We start from the raw sequence: 23,860 nt of genomic DNA, 5'->3' as shown, positions 1-23,860 counted from the left end.
AGTTTGGGACCAGCCTGGCCAACATGGCGAAACCCCGTCTCTATTAAAAAATAGAAAAATTAGCCGGGCACGGTGGCTCACACCTGTAATCCCAGCACTTTGGGAGGCCATGGCCAGCAGATCACCTGAGGTCGGGAGTTCGAGACCAGCCTGACCAACACGGGAAAACCCCGCCTCTACTAAAAATACAAAATTAGCCAGGCGTGGCGGTGCATGCCTGTAATCCCAGCTTCTCAGGAGGCTGAGGCAGGAGAATGGCTTGAAACCAGGAGGGGAGGTTGCGGTGAGCCAAGATCGTGCCATTGCACTCCAGCCTGGGCAACAAGAATGAAACTCCGTCTCAAAAAAAAAAAAAAAAAAAAAAATTAGCCAGGTGTGGTGGCTCGCAACTGTAGTCCCAGCTACTCGGGAGGCTGAGACAGGAGAATCGCTTGAACTCAGGAGGCGAGATTGCAGTGAGCCGAGATCGCACCACTGCACTCCAGCCTGGGCAACAGAGCCAGACTCCATCTCAAAAAAAAAAAAAGAAAGAAAGGGAAAGAAGTGCTATTATAACTTGTATTTTAATGAAGAGGAGGCTGGGCGCAGTGGCTCACACCTGTAATGCCAGCACATTGGGAGACTGATGCAGGAGGATCATTTGAGGCCAGGAGGTCGAGACCAGCCTGGGCAACACAGCAAGGCCCTGTATCTACAAAAAATGAAAAATTAGCCAAGCGTGGTGGCACGTGCCTGTAGTCCCAGCTACTTAGGAGGCTGAGAGGTAGGAGAATCGCTTGAGCCCAGGAGGTCAAGGCTGCAGTGAGCAGAGATGGTGCCACTGCAATCTAGCCTGGGTGACAGTATAAGACCCTATCTCAGGCCAGGCGTGGTGGCTCACGCCTGTAATCCCAGCACTTTGGGAGGCTGAGGTGGGCGGATCACAAGGTCAGAAGATCGAGACCATCCTGGCTAACATGGTGAAACCTCATCTCTACTAAAAATACAAAAATTAGCCGGTCGTGGTGGCGGGTGCCTGTAGTCCCAGCTACTCGGGAGGCTAGGGTGGAGGAATGCCTAAGGCCTTCCTTCTGGCCAGCCCCTGAGGCTAAATGACAAGGGTCAAGAGGGAGTGATGCCCTCCTTTCTCCTTAGGGCCAAAGTTCTATCTGCTGGTGCACGGCAGACAAGCCAGGGGTCTCAAACTCAAAGGTTCTAGGGCCAGGAGGCTCCAAGCAAAATGATCGAGGCCTGGGTGAGTGCTAGGGAGTAGTGGGGACTGTGGCAGCTGGAGTGGCCACTCTTAGTCTGATGGGACAGTGACTGGTGCTTCTGAAATCGAAGCCATTAGTGCCACAAGGGACAAAGGCTCAGCAAGGCCAGGTGAAACTGATTACAACAACAGCAACCATGCGTAGAAGACACATGCCCTCAGCACGCATCACCCAATCACCCTTCTAGGCCCCAGGGTACCAGTTACCACCCTCAGCTTACAGAAAAGGAATCTGAGGCCCAGAACACCAAATCCACGTGGCCGAGTCGCACAGCCAGACATGGTGGAACCAGGCCTTAGGCCCACAGCCTTTGCACGACAACTCAGAACTCTATAGATCTGAGTGTCTTAGCGCCACAAGAAATCCGGATATTGACTGGAAATCTAACACTGGAAAGTCTTATTAAAAACAAAAGCTACGCAGGTAAAACAAAAGACCCACCAGGCAGGCCTTGGCCCCCAGAGCCAGTGATCTGGACCTCTAGCTATAGGGCTGAACTAACTGGGCTGTTCCCACTCGGACCACATCCTTAGAAAATCCAGGCTCGGCGCAATGGCTCACACCTGTAATCCTAGTGCTTTTAGAGGCAGAGGCAGGAGGATTGCTTGAGCCCTGGAGTTCGAGGCTGCAATGAGCTAGGACTGCACCCCTCCACTCCAACCTCGGCAACAAAGAGAGACCTTATCTCTTACACCGCCCCCCCCAAAAAAGTAAGACTTGTTTGAGCCCCTCATACCCAAAGAGAGGCCTTTTTACAACTTTGGCTTTCAGGTACTGAATTAATACTCTTAACGAGGCCGGCCACGGTGGTTCACACCTTTAATGCCAGCATTTTGGGTGGCCGAGGTGGGTGGATCACCTGAGGTGAGGAGTTCAAGACCAGCCTGGCCAACATGGTGAAACCCCATCTCTGCTAAAAATACAAAAATTAGCCGGGTGTGGTAACGCGCGCCTGTTATCCCAGCTACTCGGGAGGCTGAGGTATGAGAATCGCTTGAACCCGGGAGGTGGAGGTTGCAGTAAGCTGAGATAACACCACTGCACTCCAGCCTGGGGAACAGAGTGAGACTCGGTGTAAAAATATATATATAATGAGCAACTCCTGCATTGCAGGATTCTAGGAGGTCGCCACAGGAACCAGCTCCATACTGGCCGGCAGCTGCCAGACACCATGGTAGACAGGAGAGAAAGGCAAGGGGTAGAGGGACTGAGGAGAGGTAAGGATGGGAGAGAGACCCAGGTTCCCAACCCAGAGTACCTAACTCCTCACTTTACAGCCTCCAGTGAGAGTGTTCTGCTCAGCTATCTGAGCCTCAGTTTCCTGCTCTGTAAAATGGGGATTATAGCAATGCCTCCCTCATAAGGCTTAAGTGTGTAACGTGAAAGCACTTTCATTCTGGTTAGCTTTTGTCCCTGATAGCAAAGGAACCAGCCAGATAAACAACAATAGCCCCATCCCTGTAGACCTACTATGTGCCAGGCAGTGCGTTAGGTAAGTAAGCACTTTTTCTTTTCTTTTTTTGAAACCGGATCTGGTTCTGTCACCCAGACTGGAGGGTAATGGTGCGATCACGGCTCACTGCAGTCTGGACATCCTGGGCTCAAGCAGTCCTCCCAGGGCCAGCCTCCTGAGTTGCTGGGACTACAGGTGTGGGACTACCACCCTACCTGGCTAATTTTTTTATTTTTTGTAGAACGGCATCTTGTCATGTTACCCAGGCTGGTCTTGGAACTCCTGGGGCGAGGCTTGGTGGCTCACGCCTGTAATCCCAGCACTCTGGGAGGCCAAGGCATGAGGATCACTTGAGGTAAGTAGTTTGAGACCAGCCTGGCCAACATGGTGAAACCCCGTCCCTACTAAAAATACAAAAATTAGTTGGGCGTGGTGGTAGACGCCTGTAATCCCAGCTACTCGGGAGGCTGAGGCAGAAGAATGGCCTGAACCTGGGAGGCAGAGGTTGCAGTGAGCCAAGATTGCTCCACTGCACTCCAGACTGGATGACAGAGGGAGACTCTGTCTCAAAAAAAATAAAATAAAATAAAATAAATAAAATAAAATAAACTTGTTTAGGAGAGTCAACCAAGACTTAGAGAGGCCAAGACAACCTGTGCAAGGTCACAAGGCAAGTGAAAGAGACAACGCTTTGCAAACACCCCCCACCCCCGCCCCAGAAGCCTGGGCAGGCAGGAAGATGGTCACTCAAAGGGGCCCACACCACAGTCCAGCCTGAGATCAGGCCAGGCCCAGCTGGCTGCAAGTCCACACCTTTCCACCACGGTAGACAGAAGGCAATGAGCTAGAGACAAGGTAGCAAAAGAGGAGATTTGTGCTGCTTGGAGCAAAGCCCCAAGGCTCTGGGATGGCAGACACAAGGCCTTACGCCAGCCTAGTGGCCTTGGGTGATCACAGTCCCTTCTGAGCCTCCCAGCTCAGCCAAGGTGGGGATGATAACACAGCCTCCACCCCACTCCTTACTTGGGACTCAAGATGTTGAATCAAGAAAGGACATTATCCCTTGACAATGATAACAACAATAACAATGACAATAATGACAGGAGGAGGATGTTATCATTTGGCAGCCACACCACCACAAATGAGTAGTTCCTGGAATGGAGAAGTGGCCGCCCATCTGGGAGACAAGAAAGGCAAGAGGGGTTGGTGGGAGGGAGAGGTGGCTGCACGGGCTGTTCTCATTCATTTGCTTCCTGAATCCTGGAAACAGCCCCAGAGAGTGGAGTTTGCCCACCGGACAGATGGGCACACCGCGGCTTCTCAAGGCTGTCCAGAGAAGGCTACATCCCAGCGCTAGCCACTGAGGCCTGATCACGCAAGAAGCCCCTTCCCAGGCTCCAAAGGAGGGCCCCCAATTTGTAGGCTGTAGCTGGGAGGCGGGCCCCTGTGTTCTAGCACTCGGAAAGGAATCCTGAAGTAAGGCACCCCCAGAGTCCTCCTTCCAGCTGAGAGGGGAAGTAGGGTTCAAACCTCCTCCTTCAGCTCTGTTCTCCCCTCTACCCTCCTTCCACCCCTTTCCAGAGGCGTTGTGCCAGACACTCAGGGGTAGTCATGGGCAGACTAGGAGATGGCCAGACAGACAGAAGAATTCACACGGAAGAGAGGAGCCAGCGCTAGCCAGGAATCAAGCTGTAAGAGTCAGCCAGAGAGAATCAAAGAGGGTCCCCTAGGAGTCAGCTAGCCAGTCAGACAGTAGAGGCCAGCTGGTGTCACCCAACAGAGGGACTGCTCAGTGTTAAAGTCTGTGAGGGGCACGGATGGGCGGCCAGACAGCAGAGGTCACCCTGGACAGCTAGCCAGACAGCAGGGGGCTGCCAGGTGGGACTGGACAGATGGACAACCAAATGGTGGTGGCAGGGAGGCTTGCCCAGGACAGAGAGACAGCCAACCAGACGGCGGGGGCAGCTCCAGATACAAGAACAAGCCAGCCAGACCGCAGGGGTCGCCCCAATAGATATCTAGATGGCCGGTTTCACCTCTGATAAACAGACAGCCCGAAAGAGCAGAAGAGGGATCTACCCCAGACCCACGGCCAACCAGATGGCAGAGTTCACCCACGAAAGCGGGGACCAGATGGACCGCAGGGTTCCAGCGCACCTCCTGTCCTACGGCCCCCTGGCCCGTGACGCCGCCCCTGGGGCCCGGGCCCGCTCCGGAGCCCCTGCAGGGAGTCCTCTGCCCAGGGCGTCCCACAGAGCCCGCCTCGCCGACCCCGTCCGGTTCCCCGCCGCGGGCACGCAAGCGCCGCAGTTACGCCGGCGGCGCACGGCGCGCCATTCCCGGTCCGCCCTCCGCGCCCTAGGCCGCCGCCCGCCCGCGATCCCTGCCGCGCCCGCTCACCGGCCCACGAAGTTCTCCAGCACCGAGCTCTTGCCGGCGCTCTGGCCGCCCACCACAGCGATCTGCGGCAGGTCCAGGTGGCAGCTCTGGCCGATGGAGCTGAAGGCGTCCTGCAGTTTGTTGACCAGCGGGATCAGCTCTTCCATCCCGCGGTTGCCCATGGCGCCGGCGGCCCCCGGCCCGAGCGCCCTGCGCTCCTCGCCCGCCGCCGACCCTCAACGACCTGGCCCCGCGGCGTCTGTAGCCGTTGCTCCCCGCCCGCCCGGGCCTCGGCAAGACGCCCACTCCCGGCTCGGCCTCACGGTCGCCGCCTCATCCGGTTCTCAGGCGACACCCGACCCGAGCGACCTCCCGCCCCGGCCCCGGGGGCTGCGCCCAAAGCACTCGCGCCGCACGCGACTGGCCGGCTGCACCGCCACTCGGATACACTAGCCAATAAAAACTAGGCACGGGCCTATGGTTGAGTAAACCTTCCCCCTGGGGACCGTCTTGCTGACTTACTGGACAAAAGAACCGTCACTGTTGTGCAAGAGCCAATAGCGGCAGAAAGCAAGTTGTCAAGAGAGGAAGGGGGTGTTTCCGAAAAAAGGCACGTTGGCTCTGCCCATTGGCGAAGTTCCACCATCTTATTGGCAGGCAGACGTGCCAGTAGACAATGTGGACCAATGGTGTTGGGGATTGAGCTACTAATTCGTTCCCTAAGAATTTCCCATTGGTTCATATAAATATCACTTCGTTGCTCCAGCCAACCAGGCAAAAGAGGGCGGGCTTTAACATCCGAATCTTGACTATCATTGACAACCATATCTGTCAATCAGAAAAACTCCCGTTCTTCCTTGTGATTGTTGGATGTCTGCAACAGCCTTCTGAAGTACAGGATAAGATTCCACCGTACTCGCTCAAGGGCGACCCCTCGTGGTGAGATCCGATGTCTCGATTTTTGAGTTTCCTGGCACTGGGGAAAACTACAAGTCCCAGAGCGCATCTCAGTTCCCAGACTGCAAACCAGCTCTGGGAGCAGGGTCCCAGTGCGCTCTGCAGATGGTAGAGGCCAAGTCATTGCTTCCTAGGGATAGAACGCAATAAATCACTCCTCCACGCCTTTGCAAATGCTGTGCCCTTTCTGCTCACGCCCGATCTTGACGCCGCTAACACGCCAACGTTTTCCCCCACTTCTTCAACTTTAGCAGATCATGAATCTTTTTTCTTTTCTTTTTTTGAGGCGGGGTACTCACTCTGTCACCCAGGCTGGAGTGCAGTGGCGCGATCTTGGCTCACTGCAACCTCCGCCTCCCCGGTTCAACCAATTCTCCTGCCTCAGCCTCCCGAATAGCTGCGATTACAAGTGTGAGCCACCACGCCCAGCTAATTTTGTATTTTTAGTATACGGGGTTTCACCATATTGGCCAGGCTGGTCTCGAACGCCTGGCCTCAAGTGATCCGCCCGTCTTGGCCTCCCAAAGTGTTGGAATTACAGGCGTGAGCCACCGCGTCTAGCTAATGAATCTTCTTTTCCTAGAAACTGGGTCCTCACTCTGTTGCCCAGGCTGGGGTGCAGTAGTGCACTCATAGCTCAATTCAACAAGCACCTGGGCTCAAACGATCCTCCCACCTCAGCGTCCCGAGTAGCTAGAACCACAGACGTGCGCAACTATGCCCAGCTAATTATTTTTATTTTTTATAGAGACAGCGTCTTGCTGTGTTGTCCAGGCTGGTCTCAAACTCCTGGGCCCAAACGACCCTCACAGGCCGGCCTCCCAAAAGTGCTGGGATTACATGTGTGAACCCCCCCAACTGGCTTTGGATCTTTTTGAGTACCCACTAAAACTCAACAAATCCTCTCCCCGTGAAAAGACACGCTATTTTGTAGGCAAAATTGGGGTTCTGGGAACTGGAACTCCTGACAGTGGACAGAGACAAATAGGAGGATTTGAAGTGTTTTGACCCCTCTGGAGACAAATAGGCCAGAGACCAGGAAACCCAGTGAGAAGGCAGGAGCAGGTAAGTGCTCTGACCTGAGGCAGCACAAGAAGATGGAGAAAGAGGAGGAGGGTGGCTCATGGCATTTGCCTGTTTTGTGACCCAAAACCCCAGGTCTCAAAGAAATAGGCAAAAAGCGCCAGGTGCGGTGGCTCATGCCTGTAATCCCAGCACTTTGGGAGGCCGAGGAGGGCAGATCACCTGAGGTTAGAGATTCGCCAGCTTGGCTAACATAGTGAAACCCCGTTTCTACTAAAAATACAAAAAATTAGCCGGGCGTGGTGGTGCGTGCCTGTAATCCCAGCTACTCGAGAGGCTGAGGCAGGAGAATCGCTTGAACACGGGACGCAGAAGTTGCGGTGAGCTGAGATTGCACCGCTGCACTCCAGCCTGGGCAACAAGAGCAAAACCCCGTCTCAAAAACAAATAAACAAACAAAAAACGTTGAGAAAACTCTTCATGTACTGAAGTATAAATAATTTGAGATATACTAAGAGGAAAAAACAAGCAAGGTACAGAACTGTGTGTGAAGGATGCTGACATGCATGAAAACCATATGTACACACGGAAAATTGCTGGAAAAATACATAAATTGATAAAAGTAGTTGCACTTTTGATGTGATTTGAATTGTGGATTACATACATGTATTACTTTTTCACTTTTTTTTTTTTTTTTTTTTTTGAAACAGAGTCTTGCTCTGTAGCCCAGGCTGGAGTGCAGTGACGCAATCTCAGCTCACTGCAACCTCCGCCTCCCGGGTTCAAGTGATTCTCCTGCCTCAGCCTTTCAAGTAGCTGGGACTACAGGTGCATGCCACCATACCCGGCTAATTTTTGTATTTTTAGTAGAGATGGGGTTTCACCATGTTGGCCAGGCTGGTCTCAAACTCCTGACCCAGATGATCCTCCCTCCTTGGCCTCCCAAAGTGCTGGGATTGCAGGTGTGAGCCACCGCGCTTGGACTTTTTTTTTCTTTTCTTTTCTTTTTTTGAGATGGAGTCTTGCTCTGTCTCCCAGGCTGGAGTACAGTAGTGCGATCTTGGCTCACTGCAACCTCCAAGTCCTGGCTTCAAGCGATATTCCTGCCTCAGCCTCCGGAGTAGCTGGGATTACAGGCACGTGCCACCACACCCAGCTAATTTTTGTATATTTAGTAGAGATGGGGTTTCACCATGTTGGCCAGGCTGGTCTTGAACTCCTGACCTCATGATCTGCCCTCCTTGGCCTCCCAAAGTGCTAGGATTACAGGTGTGAGCCACCACCACGCCCAACCTTTTTTTTTTTTTTTTAGACAAAATCTCACTCTCTCTCAGGGTGGCGTGCAGTGGTGCGATCTCGGCTCACTGCCACCTCCACTTCCTGGGTTCAAGTGATTCTCCTGCCTCAGCCTCCAGAGTAGCTGGGATTACAGGCACGTGCCACCATGCTCAGCTAACTTTTGTATTTTTAGTAGAGACAGGGTTTCACTATGTTGGCCAGGCTGGCCTCAAACTCCTTGACCTCAAGTGATCCGCCCGCCTTGGCCTCCCAAAGCACTGGGATTACAGGTGTGAGCCACTGCACCTGGCCTACTTTTTCCATTTCAAAAACTTCATTTTTGAAGAGCACTGGTTTTTGTTTTTGAGACAGAGTCTCACTCCGCTGCCCAGCCTGGAGTGCAGTGGTGCAATTGCAGCCTCAACCTCCTGGGCTCAAGCAATCCTCCCACCTCAGCTTCCTCAGTAGCTGGGAGCACAGATGCACACCACCTGTATTTTTTGTAAAGATGGAGTTTCGCCATGTTGCCCAGGCTGGTGAAGATCACTAGCCCTGTAACTGATCATATCTGGGTTAGATCCTGGGCCTGTTTATTTACTGATTATTATGGTCTGAATGTTTATAGACCAGCCCTCTACCCCATCACCCACCACACCAAGATTCACATGTTGAAACCTAATCCCCAACATGATGGTAATTGGAGGTGGGGCCTTTGGAAGGCGATTAGGTGATTAGGTGAATGGGATTTGTGCCCTTATGTATTTTTTTTTTCTTTTCACAAACCTGCTGAGCTTCTCACTGCGCCTTCATAAAAGAGACCCCAGAGAGCTGCCTTGCCCCTCCCGCCATGTGAGATTAGAGAAAAGATCGCCATCTAGGAAGTTTGCCCTCAACAGACACTGAATCTGCTGGTACCTTGATCTTGAATTTCCCAGCTTCTAGAACTGTGATAAATAAATTTCTGTTGTTTATAAGCCACCCAGTTGATGGTATTTTGTTATATATGGCAGCCAGAATGGACTAAGAAAGTGACAGTGACCATGTAAACTTCATTCCTCTACGCCTCAGTGTCCTTCTCCGTAAAATGGAACACGACTGTACATGCAACATCAAGTTGCAAGAGTAGACCGGGTGTGGCGGCTCCAGATCGAGGCTACAGTGAGCCATGTTTGAAGCAATGCACTCCAGCCTGGATGACAAAGGAGACAGTCTCAAAAAAAAAAAAAAAAAAAAAAAAAGAGGCTGGGCACTGTGGCTCATGCCTGTAATCCCAACACTTTGGGAGGCTGAGGCAGGCAGATCACTCGAGGTCAGGAGTTTGAGACCAGCCTGGCCAACATGGTGAAACCCCATCTCTATTAAAAATACAAAAATTAGCCAGGCATGCTGGCACGCGCCTGTAGTCTCAGCTACTCGGGAGGCTGAGGCAGGAGAATCGTTTGAACCCGGGAGGCGGAGGTGGCAGTGATCCGAGATCCTATCACTGCACTCCAGCCTGGGTAACAGAGCGAGACTCAGTCTCGAAAAAAAAAAAAAAAGAAAGAAAAAAATAGGAGATTAAGCCTCATATTTATAAAAGTCAGACTAGGAGTGTATGCCTTAAAGCCAAGATACCATTTCTTTGACGGTGATGACCTTGGGCAAGTTCCCTCCCTTCCCTGGGCCTGCTTCCTCAGCTGTAAAAAAGGAGAGGCCAACAGTACCTCCCTCCAAGGTGGCTGGGGGGCCTGGGCCCCAGGAAGCAGGTGGCAGCTCCCGCTCTAGGGGCACGCCCTACATGCTGGGCACTGACAGGTGGTTTCCAGCTATCCACTGCTGCCACAGTGACATGTTATGATTGGTGAGAAGGGGAGATATTCCACTGCAATGACACTCAGACTGGGAGGGGGACCCAGACAGGCCACTTCTTCAAGAAGACACAGACACACTCTGTAAGTTACAATTAAAAAAACCTTCCAAAAAGAAATCCTTCAGTATCTTCCAGCCCCTCCCTCCCTCCCTTCCTTCCTCCCTCTCCCAATGCCAGGTCAGCCCAGTGTGATTCCCACAGAGGCCAGAGCGTCGGTGGCCCAGGTGGGACAGAGGGTGGGATCCCCGTACATGGCGCCCATGAAGTCCCGCACAAAGTCCGGGAAGCGCTTCTCCACGATGCTGGTGCGGACGGCGCTCATGAGCTGCAGCTGCGGGGAGGGGAGGTCAGCGTGGGGCATACGCACCTAGGACAGCCCCGCCCACCTTGCCCCGGGCACTGGCTCACCTGGTAGGCGATGTTGTGGACCGTGAGGTGGTGCAGCGCGGCCGTGTTGTCACTGTGCAGCAGTGCGTGCAGGAAGGCGCGGCTGTGCCTGTAGAGCGGCAGGGGACAGCTCAGCACAGCCAGGCCCTGTCCCCTCCACGCCCTGCCCCAGCTCCCAGTGCCATCCTGCCTACTTTTGGCACGTGGGGCAGGTGCACTCTGGGTCTATGGGGCCGAAGTCCTTCTCAAACACCTTCTTCCTCAACTGCAGGTTCCCAGTGGGCACCAGGGCAGAGCCAAAGCGCTGTGGGAGAGGAAGGGCAGGGAAAGGGGGGTCACCCAGGGCTTCATTCTCCCCACCCCCCCACCCCTAACCTTGCCTCCCTAGTCCCCCACCCGTCTCCCGCCCTGACCTCCTTCTGCCAGAGCCTCACCGCTGTCCGTGTGGGGAAGACGCAGTCGAACATGTCACATCCAAGAGCCACGCAGACTACCAGATCAGTGGCATAGCTGGGGTTGCAGCCATGACGGGAGGGGGCAGAGAACCTCAGGGGCTTCCCAGGGCCCCTCCCAACCCTCACACTGCCCCAGACTGGACAATATTCCCTCAGAATGGCCCCCAAGGGACAGCCATGTCTTCCGAGTCTCCTCAGATCAGACCTGTGTCCGTTTCCCCCAAATGCCACCTCCCCAAGCAGGGTAGGGGGTCCCCAGGAATCCACTTCCCACAGGTAGGGCTCTGGCCCCCCTATCCACAACATACCCAACCCCCATCAGATATCGGGGCTTGTCCTTCGGCAGCCGAGAGGTGCTCAGCGCCACCATCCGCCAGAACTGCGACTTGCTCTCACCCCCGCTCAGGCCCCCGATGGCGAAGCCAGGCACATCTCGCTTGGTCATCTCTGAGGGTACAGGGTAAGGTGAGAGCCACAGAAGAGGAAATGCGCCTGGTCTTCAATCCCAGAACACACCCTGCCCAGACTTCCAGAGTCGCTCAGGGAGAGAGTCAGAGAAACAGACAGAGACAGAGAGACAGACAGAGCCAGAGATGGAGAGGGAGACAGAGAGGGAGACAGAGGAGACGGGCCATCAGTTTGTCTGTCTGTCTAGGGGCTGGGACTGCTGCTGATCTCAGCTAACATTTATTGAGTGCCTGCTGTATGCAAGACCTTTTCCTTCAGTACTCAGAAGAGGCACAGCCCACAGTCCCTTAGCTGAAACTGTTGGAACCAGATGTGTTTCAGAATTCAGAGTTTTCCAGATGTGAGAACAGTAAACATCCCACATGCTGAGTAACAGCTGTCATGTTAGGCGCAGTGGCTCACGCCTGTCATCCCAGCACTGTGGGAGGCCAAGGCAAGCAGATCACTTGAAGTCTGGTGTTGAAGAACAATCTGGCCAACATGGTGAAACCCTGTCTCTACTAAAAATATGAAAAGTAGCCAGGCGTGGCGGTACACGCCTGTGGTCCCAGCTACACAGGAGGCTGAGGCAGGAGAATCGCTTGAACCTGGGAGGTAGAGGTTGTAGTGAGCCAAGATCACACCACTGCACTCCAGCCTGGGTGACAAAGTGAGACTCCGTCTCAAAAAAAAAAAAAAAAAAAAAAAAAAGGGCCGGGCGCGGTGACTCATGCCTTCAATCCCAGCACTTTGGGAGTCCAAGGTAGGCAGATTACGAGGTCAGGAGTTTGAAAGCAGGCTAACCAACGTGGTTAAATCCTGTCTCTACTAAAAAATACAAAAATTAGCCAGGTGTGGTGATGGGCACCCGCAGTCCCAGCTACACAGGAGGCTGAGGCAGAAGAATCGCTTGAACCCGGGAGGTGGAGGTTGCAGTGAGCCGAGATCAGACGACTGCACTCCAGCCTGGGCGACAGAGCGAGACTCCGTCTCAAAAACACAACAAAACAACAACAAAAAAACACCCAATAGCCTGTCATCAAACACTGTAATATTTGTGCAACAAAATATGTTAAGACTTGGTGGAGGAAAGGGGAGTGAGAGCATTAGGACAAATACATAACGCATGCGGGGCTTAAAACCTAGATGACGGGCTGATGTGTGCAGAAACCACCATGGCACATTTATAGCTGTGTAACAAACTTGCACGTTCTGCACATGTATCCCAGAACTTAAATTTTTTCTTTTTTTTTTGAGATGGAGTTTTGCTCTTGTCATCCAGGCTGGAGGGCAGTGGCACCATCTTTGCTCACTGCAACCCTCACCTCCCGGGTTCAAGTGATTCTCCTGCCTCAGCCCCCAGAGTAGCTGGGATTACAGTCGCCCACCACCATGCCCGGCTAATTTTTTGTATTTTTAATAGAGACAGGGTTCCGCCATGTTGGGCAGGCTGGTCTCGAACTCCTGACCTCAGGTAATCCGCCCACTTCGGCCTCCCAAAGTGCCAGGATTACAGGCGTGAGCCACCACGCCCGGCCAAAGTAAAATTTAAAAAATAAAAATAGGCTGGGCACATGGCTCACGCCTGTAATCCCAGCACTTTGGGAGGCCAAGGCAGGTGGATCACGAGGTCAGGAGTTCGAGACCAGCCTGGCCAACATGGTGAAACCCCATCCCTACTAAAAATACAAAAATTGGCCAGGCGTGGTGGCTGGTGCCTGTAATCCCAGCTACTCGGGAGGCTGAAGCAGGAGAATCGCTTGAAACCAGAAGGCAGAGGTTGCAGTGAGCCGAGATGGCACCACTGCACTCCAGCCTGGACAAGAGCAAAACTCCGTCTCAAAAAATAAAAAATAAATAAAAATAAAAATATGTGAAGACTTATAACAACTGGGATAAAAAATGAGAGATCTAAGTTAGCCATGAAATGAGTTACAAATTTTTCAGGGCATTCTAAGTTTTTTCTCTTTTCTTTTCTTCTTTTTTTTTGAGACAGGGTCTCACTGTGTTACCCAGACTGCAGTACAGTGATGTCATCATAGCTCACTGCAGCCACCAACCCCCGGGCTCAAGCAATCCTCCCACCTCAGCCTCCCAAGTCTCTAGGATCACAGGCACGCACTCCCATGCTTGCGTGCTAATTTTCTTTTTTTCTTTTTTTTAAGACAGATTCTTGCTCTGTCGCCCAGGCTGGAGTGCAGTGGTGTGATCTCAGCTCACTGTAACCTCCACCTCCCGGGTTCAAATGATTCTCCTGCCTCAGCCTCCCGAGTAGCTAAGATTACAGGTGCCCACCACCATGCCTGGCTAATTTTTTTTTTTTTTTTTTGAGATGGAGTCTCACTTTGTTGCCCAGGCTGGAGTGCAGTGGCACAATCTCGGCTCACTGCAAGCTCCGTCTCCCAGGTTCATGCCATTCTCCTGCCTCGGCCTCCCGAGTAGCTGAGACTACAGGCGCCCGCCACCATGCTCAGCTATTTTTTTCTATTTTTGAGTAGAGATGGGGTTTCACCATGTTAGCCAGGTTGGTCTCGATCTCCCGACCTCAATGATTCGCCTGCCTCAGCCTCCCAAAGTGCTGGGATTACAGGCGCGAGCCAGCACACCCGGCCTAATTTTTGTATTTTTAGTAGAAACGGGGTTTCACCATGTTGGCCAGGCTGGTCTCGAACTCCTGACCAGGCGATCTGCCCGCCTTGGCCTCACAAAGTACTGGGATTACAGGCGTGAGCCAGCGTGCCTGGCCCAATTCTCTTTTTTTAGAGATGGGATCTCACTATGTCACCCAGACTGGTCTCAAGCAATCCTCTTGCCTTGGCCTCCTAAAGTGCTGGGATTCAGGTGTGAGCTATGGTACCCGGCCAATGTTCTGGATTTTAGACTTTCGCTCTGAGGACCTGGATGACACAGAAGGGGCTGCAGAATTGTGCTATTGTTCAACTTGCCTGAAACAAGAGGAAATTGAGGCTTGCAGAGCTTAAACCACTAGTCCAAGGCCACATACGCCAAAGGCTGGATTCAAACCTGGGTCTGGCCCCCAAGTCCAGGCTTATCTTGTGCCCCAGCTGCCCAGTTCAACCTGAAGAGGCCATGCCATCAAGAACGCAGGTGTTGGCCAGGTGCGGTGGCTCAAGCCTGTAATCCCAGCACTCTGGAGGCCAAGGTGGGTGGATCACGACGTCAGGAGTTCAAGACCAGCCTAGCCAACATGGTGAAACCCTGTCCCTACTAAAAATACAAAAATTAGCCAGGCATGGTGGTGCATGCCTGTAATCTCAGCTACTCAGGAGGCTGAGGCAGGAGAATCACTTGAAACCGGAAGGTGGAGGTTGCAGTGACCTGAGATCACGCCACTGCACTCCAGCCTGGGCAACAAGAGCGAAACTCCGTCTCAAAAAAAAAAAGAGAAAAAAAAAAAAGGAATGCAGGCGTTGTCTGGGGCCAGGTTTTGAAGGTAATGTGAGCATCCTCCAACTGGACACAGGGTGTTTACATGCAGATTCCTAGGCCTTCCCTAGCTCCAACTCTGGTCGGATCATGGGAAGGGGAGCTGCATTTTACCAGGACTTTCAGTAGTTTGTGCTGGGGCAGGTAAGCCTCAGAGCACTTTGAGAAGCACCCCATGGGGCGGTGCTTGTCAAACTGCAGGTGGTTGAGAAATGACTTCGATGATGCACGGGTTGTTGTCGTTGTTTTTAAATGAAAGAGAAAAGAAAACACCAGAAAGCATTGCATGTAAAAAGGTAATGCATGGCTGGACACACCGGCGTGCACCTATATTCCAAGCACTTTGGAAAGCTGAGGCAGGACTGCTTGATCCCAGGAGTTTGAGGCTGCAGTGAGCTTTGACCTAGCCACTGCACTCCAGGAGGAGCAACAGAGTAAGACCGTGTCTCAAAAATAAATAAAGAGGCCGGGTACGGTGGCTCACGCCTGTAATCCCAGCACTTTGGGAGGCCGAGGCAGGTGGATCACAAGGTCGGGAGTTTGAAACCAGCCTGGCCAAAATGGTGAAACCCTGTCTCTACTAAAAATACAAAAATTAGCCGGGCCTGGTGGCGGGTGCCTGTAGTCCCAGCTACTCAGGAGGCTGAGGCAGGAGAATAGATTGAACCCGGGAGGCGGAGGTTGCAGGGAAGCAGAGGTTGCAGTGAGCCGAGATCGTGCCACAGCACTCCAGCCTGGGCGACAGTGCAAGACTCCATCCTCCAAAAAAAAAAAAAAAAGTAAAATAAATAAATAAATAAATAGGCTGGGTGCGGTGTTTCATGACTATAATCCCAGCACTTTGGAAGGCCAAGGGGGGTGGATCACCTGAGACTCCGTCTCAAAAAAAAAACAAAAACAAACAAACAAAAAAACTAGAAGACCATTAACTACTGGAATCATGGCCATTCTCTCAATACATTCTACTGCACGTGGCCCGAGAGCCTTTGCTCCTGCTATTTTTTCTAGCGCAGTGCCCTTCTACACATTAGCAATCCAGTCCCACCATACGCCAGGCCCATGTGGGGACCTCCGTGATGGCCAAGCCCTGGGCCTGCCAGCACATGGCTCTACCTTCAAGGCAGGTGGCCCGGAGATCTGCGTCCAGCCCACCCTGGATAATGGCGAAGAGGTTCTGCTTGTCCGGCCGCTGATGGGCTGCAATGCACCGGTCCAGCCAGCGGATTGACCTGCAACAGGGCCCCAGTCACAAGCCCCAGGGGCCTGGTGAGGGGGTAGGAGACAAGGCTACAGGGACCAGGATCCCCTCCCACCACGTATCCCACACATGCACACAGCATATACACACCTGTACATGGCCTCCTCCACACGCGGCCCAGTCACAGTACTGCTAACCACGTCGTCCAGCTGCATGATGATGTCCGAGCCTGATGGTGAGATGGGGGCAACATCACTGGGAAAGCCCGCAGTGCTTGGGGAAAGCCTGCTGTCACATGGGGACAAGTTGGACTTCCCCAAGAGCATCCCCCCATCCCCCGTCTTGCTAACTCCCACGTGACTTTCCCGGTCTGTTTATACAGCAGCCAGAAGGAGCTTCACAGAATGTGCCTTTGATCCTGCCTCTCCCCAGCTTAAAATCCTATCCTGTTACACAAAATAAAATCCTAAAATATACAAAGGGATTCCTTGCTATGTGGCGTGCCATAGCAAGACCGGGAAACCAAACGTCCATCAGCAGGGCTCTGCTGGCTGGGCGTGGTGACTACGCCTGTAATCCCAGCACTTGGGGACGCCGAGGCAGGCAGGTCATCTGAGGTCAGGAGTTCAAGACCAGCCTCACCAACATGGTGTAACCCCATCTCTCCTAAAAACACAAAAATTAGCCAGGTGTGATGGCACGTGCCTGTATTCCCAGCTGCTTGGAAGGCAGAGACAGGAGAATAGCTTGAATCTGGGAGACAGAGGTAGCAGTGAGCCAAGATTGTGCCACTGCACTCCAGCCTGGATGACAGAGCAAGGCTGTGTTAAAAAAAAAAAAAAAAAAAGGTTAAAAAAAAAAAAAACGGGCGTGATGGCTCACGCTTGTCATCTCAGCACTTTGGAAGGCCGACCCAGGTGGATCATTTGAGGTCAGGAGTTCGAGACCAGCCTGGCCAAGGTGGTGAAACCCCGTCTCTACTAAAAATACAAAAATTAGCCGGGCGTGGTGGTATATTCCTGTAATCCCAGCTACTCAAGAGGCTGAGGCAGGAGAATCGCTTGAACCCGGGAGACGGAGGTTGCAGTGAGCCAACACAGTGCCACTGCACTCCAGCCTTGGTCAAAGAGTGAGACTCCTTCTCAAAAAAAAAAAAAAAAAAAAAAGACGAAAAAATAAATATGGGGCTGGGTGCAGTGGCTCACGCCTGTAATCCCAGCCCTTTGGGAGGCTGAGGCAGGTGGATCACCTGAAGTCAGGAGTTCAAGACCAGCCTGACCAACAAGGAGAAACCCCGTCTCTACTAAAAGTACAAAAATTAGCCAGGCGTGGTGGCAGGCACCTGTAGTCCCAGCTGCTGGGGAGGCTGAGGCAGGAGAATAGCTTAAACCCGGGCAGCAGAGGTTGCAGTGAGCCAAGATCGAGCCACTGCACTCCAGCCTAGGTGACAGAGCGAGACTCCACATCAAAAAAAAAAAAAAAAAATTACGACATTCATTAAAAAGCTAGAACTTTAGCTGGGCGTGGTGGCTCACACCTGTAATGCCAGCACTTTGGGAGGCTGAGGCAGGCGGATCACCTGAGGTCGGGAGTTCAAGACCAGCCTGACCAACATGGAGAAACCCTGTCTCTACCAAAAATACAAAATTAGCCGGGCATGGTGGCGCATGCCTGTCATCCCAGCTACTCGGGAGGCTGAGGCAGGAGAATCGCTTGAACCCAGGAGGCAGAGGTTGCTGTGAGCCGAGATTGCGCCATTGCACTCCAGCCTGGGCAACAAGAGTGAAATTTGGTTTCAAAACAAAAGAGGCCAGGCGCGGTGGCTCACGCCTGTAATCCCAGCACTTTGGGAGGCCGAGATGCGCGGATCACGAGGTCAGGAGATCGAGACCATCGTGGCTAACACGATGAAATCCCGTCTCTAGTAAAAGTACAAAAAAATTAGCTGGGCGTAGTGGCGGGCGCCTGTAGTCCCAACTACTCCGGAGGCTGAGGCAGGAGAATGGCATGAACCCAGGAGGCGGAGCTTGCAGTGAGCCAAGATCGCGCCACTGCACTCCAGCCTGGGCAACTAAGCAAGACTCCATCTCCAGAAAAAACAAACAAACAAACAAAAAAACACATGAGGGCTGGCACAGTGGCTCATGCTTGTAACATGAGCACTTTGAATGGTCAAGGCAAAGGACTGTTTGTAGCCAGGAGTTCAAGACCAGCCCAGATAATGTAGTGAGACTCTAATCTCTACAAAAAATATTTGGCCGGGCATGGTGGCTCACACCTGTAATCCCAGCACTTTGGGAGGCCAAGGCGGGCAGATCGCTTGAGGTCAGGAGTTCAAGACCAGCCTGGCCAACATGGCGAAACCCTGTCTCTACTAAAAATACAAAAAACTAGCTGGGCGTGGTGGCATGCACCTGTAATCCCAGCTACTTGGGAGGCTGAGGCAGGAGAATTGCTTGAGGCCAGGAGGCAGAGGTTGCAGTGACCTGAGATTGTGCCACTGTACTCTAGACTGGGTGACAGAGTGAGACTCTGTCTCAAAATAATACATAAAAATAAATAAACATAAAAAAAAAACTTATAGGCTGGGCACAGTGGCTCATACCTGTAATCCCAGCACTTTGGGGGACCAAGATGGGCAGATCACTTGAGGTCAGGAGTTCGTAACCAGCCTGGCCAACATGGTGAAACCCCATCTCTACTGAAAATACAAAAATTAGCTGGGTGTGGTAGCGGGCACCTGTAATCCCAGCTACTTGGGAGGCTAAGGCAGGCGAATTGCTTGAACCAGGAGGCAGCTGTTGCAGTGAGTCATGATCACGCCTCCGCCTCCCAAAGTGCTGGGATTACAGGCGTGGCCACCGCGCCCAGCGCGTGGCCACCGCGCCCAGCACGTGGCTTCTTTTCTTATAAGGGTTTTTGTTATAGGGGCTTCAGCCATGAATCTAAGAAGAAAAAATATTTCTTCCTCCCTACAGCATCAATCTATTAGAATGATGAGGGGAAGAAGGGTTTTGACCCTGTGTTGCCATGGTTCTTTATCAAGAAATGGGGATATTGGGCCAGGCGTGGTGGCTCACACCTATAATCCCAGCACTCTGGGAGGCCGAAGCAGGTGGATCACCTGAGGTCCGGAGTTTGAGACCAGCCTTGCCAACATAGTGAAACCCGTCTCTACAAAAAATACAAAAATTAGCTGGGCATGATGGCAAGCAGTTGTAATCCCAGCTACTCAGCAGGCTGAGGCAGGAGAATCACTTGAACCCAGGAGGTGGAGGTTGCAGTGACTGGATATCACACCATTGCACTCCAGCCTGGGCGACTCTGTCTCAAAAAAAAAAAAAAAAAAAAAAATATGCCAGGTGTGGTGGCTCACGCCTGGAATCCCAGCACTCTGGGAGGCCGAGGCAGGCGGATCACCTGAGCTCAGGAGTTTGAGAGTAGCCTAACCAACATGGAGAAACCCTGTCTCTACTAAAAATACAAAATTAGCCAGGTGTGGTGGCGCACACCTGTAATCCCAGCTACTCGGGAGGCTGAGTCAGGAGAATCACTTGAACCCGGGAGGCAGAGGTTGCAGTGAGCTCAGATCGCAAAATTGCACTCCAGCCTGGGCAACAAGAGCAAAATTCCGTCTCAAAAAAAAAAAAAAAAAAAAAAAGAAGGATATTGAGGATATGGGAGGAGCCTAAAGCCTCCCCAATCCTCTTGTTGCCACCATTATTTCAACAGGTATTTGTCCTTTGTTTTTTTTATTTTTTATTTTGGTAGAGACAGGGTCTCCCTGTATTGCCCAAGCTGGTCTCCAACTCCCAGCCTCAAGTGATCTTCCCGCCTCAGTTTCCCACATTGCTGGGATTACAGGCATGAGCTTCCACGTCCAGTGTTAATTTGCTAATGAGAGAAAAACTGCAATAATAATACTTAAGCTACTACATGGCTGGGATGGAGATTTACTGACATCATCTCATATGTACTTGTCAACAATTCTACCAAAGACCTGCTACTATTTACCCCCGCTTTGAGTTGGTTCAACTGAAGCTCAGCGAGGAGTGACCTGCTCAAAGCCACACAACAGCTAAAGAACAGGCCCTGTGTAAACTTCACCCCCTGACAGACAGGGTAAGGAGGCGGCTCCCCAGGGTCCTCTCACCCAGCGCATTCTGGATCTGCACGGATTTCTCCGGGCTCAGCAGGGTCTCATTGCCGTCGTAGGGGGAGCGGAAGCGGACGCCCTCCTCCGTCACCTCAGACAGAGACACCAGCGACACCATCTGGAAACCGCCGCTGTCCTAAGGGAAACCCCACCGCAAAGCTGTCAGGGGGTGGGGATGGGGACCCTTCACTCCAGAGAAGGGCCCTAGAACGTCGGCTCTCTCCTCAGCTCACCGTTAGCAGATTATGAGGCCAATTCATGAAGCCGTGGAGACCGCTGGCTTTCTGGATCAGCTCGGGTCCCTGGGTTGATGGAAGAAAGTGTCAGGTTAGGGGTGACCGCGTCCCTGGGGGCCCTTCTTGGGAGACAGATCTGGCCAGCTTTAGTCCCTGCTGCTCTTTCACGCCCAGTACAAGGCCTGGTCATTGGGGGCGCTCAATACAGCTGGTCGATTGACTTTGGGAGGAGTGTCCGGGCGTGGAGGACGCTCCATGGCTCCCCACGCCTCGCCGCCTCGCCGCCTCCCCGCGCGGGCAGAGCCCACCCACCGGCCTTAGACCCAGATGGTAGGTATTGCCCAGGCAGATGCGGCAACCCAGAGCGTCCAGCTGTTCGGTCGTGATGCCCTTCATGGTGGCCTGCGTGCCCACTGGCATGAACACAGGAGTGGCCACTGTCCCATGCGGCAGCCACAGCTCGCCTGCCCGGGCCCTGGAGCGGCTGCATTCGGCCACCAGCCGCATGATCCGTGGGGCCGACTCCAGGGAAGCCTGGGTAGCTGCTCCCGCCATCTTGACTGTCGGAACCACGTGGGCCGTACCACACAGTGGGCGGCGCCATGTTGGCCGCTGTCACGTGACCGCGCGACCCGTTCTGGAGCCCGGGAAAGCGTCGGGGGACCATGGCAACGGATTTGAACCCCTGGTCCTGGCTGGGGGCCCATTTGACTCCTACCCACAACACGCTAAAGCAAAGAATCAGAATTGAACTGGGAACGAATCCCATCCCTAGCACTTTCGAGCTACAATCAGAGACTCTCTTAGCCATAATTTTCTCTTGGATAAAATGTGGCGAATTACAGCATCTCGGCATAAAGACTTTGTAAAGATTGAATAAAGGGCCTGGGGTGGTGGCTCACGCCTGTAATCCCAGCACTTTGGGAGGCCGAGGAGGGAGGATCACGAGGTCATGGGATGGAGACCATCCTGGCTAACATAGTGAAACCCCGTCTGTATTAAAAATGCAAAAAATTAGCCGGACGTGGTGGCGGGCGCCTGTAGTCTCAGCTACTCGGGAGGCTGAGGCAGGAGAATGGCGTGAACCCGGGAGGCAGAGCTTGCAGTGAGCCGAGACCGCGCCACTGCACTCCAGCCTGGGCGATAGAGCGAGACTCGGTCTCCAAAAAAAAAAAAAAAAGATTGAATAAGGATGATGTATAGATCTTTACACAGTGCTTGGCCCAGGCTGCAGTGAGCTATTGGTGGCGCTTTTGTTGCATCTTGTTCATCGCTTTGTACCAAGAAATCAGTACAGGACCTAGCACATAGTAAGTGCCCAGTTAGCATTAGTTTATTCAATAAAAGAAGGAGGCTGGGTGCAGTAGCTCACGCCTGTAATCCCATCAGTTTGGGAGGCCAAGGCGGTAAATCAGTTGAGCCCAGGCGTTCGAGACCAGCCTGGGCAAAATAATGAGACTTTGTCTCTACAAACGAAACAAACAAAAAATTTAGCCGGGCGTGCTGGCGCCCTCTGTAGTCCCAGCTACTTGGGAGGCTGAAGCGAAAAGATCACTTGAACCCAGGAGACAGAGGCTGCAGTGAGCTCTGATCAAGCCAGTGCACTACAGCCTGGGCCACACAGTGAGACCTCTTCTCAAAAAATCTAAAAATTAAATAAGGAATCCCAGATTTATAGAAGAGGCTAAGGCTCAGAACCTGGCCACAATTATTCCTACATTCATTCAGCGTATATCTATATATACATACCAGACTAGCGCCAGACTCCATGCAGCAAGGAGAGGAAGGGTCACAGATTTATTGAGTGCTGGTTGTGTTCCATTTATAATAATAATAAATAAAGCCAGGAACACTGGTTTTCTCCAGTAATCCCAGCATTTTGGGAGGCTCAGGAGGGTGGGTCATTTAAGGCGAGGAGTTTGAGACCAGCCTGGGCAACATAACGAGATCCCGTCTCTACAAAACTAACAAAACACTAGACCAGTGTAGCGATGCGAGCCTGCAGTCCCAGCTACTTGAAAGGCTGAGACAGGAGGATCACTTAGGCCTAGAAGGTTGAGGCTCATGAAGCTGCAGGGAGCTGTAATCTTGCCACTGCACTCCAGCCTGGGTGACAGAGTGAGACCTTGTCTCAAAAACAAAACAAAACATAATATATAACTATATAACCCCCGGCACGTGCAGTGGCTCAAACCTGTATTCCCAGCACTTTGAGAGGCCAAGGCAGGAAGTTCACTCAAGGCCAGGAGATTGAGACCAGCTGGAGTAATATAGACAGACCCCGTCTGTACAAAAAATAAAAAAATTGGCTGGGTGCGGTGGCTCATGCCTGTAATCCCAGCACTTTGGGAGGCCGAAGCAGGCAGATCATGAGGTCAGGAGTTCAAGACCAGCCTGGCTAACACAATAAAACCCCGTCTCTACTAAAAAAATACAAAAAATTAGCTGGGCATGGTGGCGGGCGCCTGTAACCCCAGCTACTTGGGAGGCTGAGGCAGGAGAATGGCTTGAACCCAGGAGGTGGAGCTTGCAGTGAGCTGAGATCGCACCACTGCACTCCAGCCTGGGCGACACAGCGAGACTCCGTCTCAAAAAAAAAAAAAAAAAAAAAAAAAAAGTTTGGGCGTGGTGGCTCACGCCTGTAATCCCAGCACTTTGGGAGGCAGAGGCGGGTGGATCACGAGGTCAGGAGATCGAGACCATCCTGGCTAACACGGTGAAACCCCGTCTCTACTAAAAATACAAAAAATTAGCCGGGCGCAGTGGCAGGCACCTGTAGTCCCAGCTACTCGGGAGGCTGAGGCAGGAGAATGGCGTGAACCTGGGAGGCGGAGCTTGCAGTGAGCCGAGATCGTGCCACTGCACTCCAGCCTGGGTGACAGAGCGAGACTCCATCTCAAAAAAAAAAAAAAAAAAAAAAATTAAGCTGGTGTGGCTGGGTGCGGTGGCTCACGCCTGTAATCCCAGCGCTTTGAGAGGCTGAGGCGGGCGGATGACCTGATGTTGGGAGTTCGAGACCAGCCTGACCAACGTGGAGAAACCGTGTCTCTACTAAAAATACAAAATTAGCCAGGCATGGTGGCGCATGCCTGTAATCCCAGCTACTCAGAAGGCTGAGGCAGGAGAATTGCTTGAACCTGGGAGGCGGAGTTTGCAGTGAGCCGAGATCGTGCCATTGCACCCCAGCCTGGGTAACAGGAGCAAAACTCTGTGTCAAAAAGAAAAAAAATTTTTTAAATTAAAAAATTAACAGGTTGTGAACCAGGCACGGTGGCTCACGCCTGTAATCCCAGCACTTTGGGAGGCCGAGGCGGGCGGATCACGAGGTCAGGAGTTCGAGAC

General features: G+C 52.6%; 2 protein-coding genes across 9 annotated transcripts in view; both read right to left on the bottom strand.

The window, feature by feature from the left end:
* Positions 1 to 6,207, bottom strand: part of DNM2 (dynamin 2) — a 114,268-nt gene extending 108,061 nt beyond the window's left edge. For all 8 annotated transcript variants that reach the window (XM_055371666.1, XM_055371668.1, XM_055371670.1 and 5 more), the window contains exon 1: positions 5,107 to 6,207. In XM_055371666.1, coding sequence (XP_055227641.1) covers positions 5,107 to 5,267 — 161 coding nt within the window. In that variant the 5' untranslated portion in view covers positions 5,268 to 6,207. The remainder of the gene's footprint in view (positions 1 to 5,106) is intronic.
* A 4,072-nt stretch (positions 6,208 to 10,279) lies between these two features.
* QTRT1 (queuine tRNA-ribosyltransferase catalytic subunit 1) lies at positions 10,280 to 21,119 on the bottom strand. The gene is made up of 10 exons (XM_031004123.3): positions 20,831 to 21,119; positions 20,516 to 20,584; positions 20,280 to 20,418; positions 16,277 to 16,355; positions 16,042 to 16,157; positions 11,343 to 11,481; positions 11,014 to 11,089; positions 10,774 to 10,883; positions 10,601 to 10,688; positions 10,280 to 10,523 (listed from the first exon to the last, which is right to left on the bottom strand). Exons 1-10 carry the CDS (start codon positions 21,071 to 21,073, stop codon positions 10,371 to 10,373), a joined length of 1,212 nt encoding a protein of 403 aa, XP_030859983.1. The 5' UTR covers positions 21,074 to 21,119; the 3' UTR covers positions 10,280 to 10,370.
* Positions 21,120 to 23,860: the final 2,741 nt, after the last annotated feature.

The sequence above is a fragment of the Gorilla gorilla genome, chromosome 20 (genome assembly GCF_029281585.2).
Source record: "Gorilla gorilla gorilla isolate KB3781 chromosome 20, NHGRI_mGorGor1-v2.1_pri, whole genome shotgun sequence".
Taxonomy (NCBI): Eukaryota; Metazoa; Chordata; class Mammalia; order Primates; family Hominidae; genus Gorilla; species Gorilla gorilla.
This window is presented reverse-complemented; position numbering and strand designations above follow the sequence as displayed.

What these genes read in the sequence shown, in the direction of transcription:
- QTRT1 (XM_031004123.3), bottom strand. Translation starts at nt 21,073, where the DNA reads ATGGCGGGAGCAGCTACCCAGGCTTCCCTGGAGTCGGCCCCACGGATC. An exon ending in ACCATCTGGGTCTAAGGCCG is followed by an intron (nt 20,585 to 20,830) that starts GTGGGTGGGCTC and finishes CCATCAACCCAG; the next exon opens with GGACCCGAGCTGATCCAGAA. An exon ending in GGCCTCATAATCTGCTAACG is followed by an intron (nt 20,419 to 20,515) that starts GTGAGCTGAGGA and finishes GGTTTCCCTTAG; the next exon opens with GACAGCGGCGGTTTCCAGAT.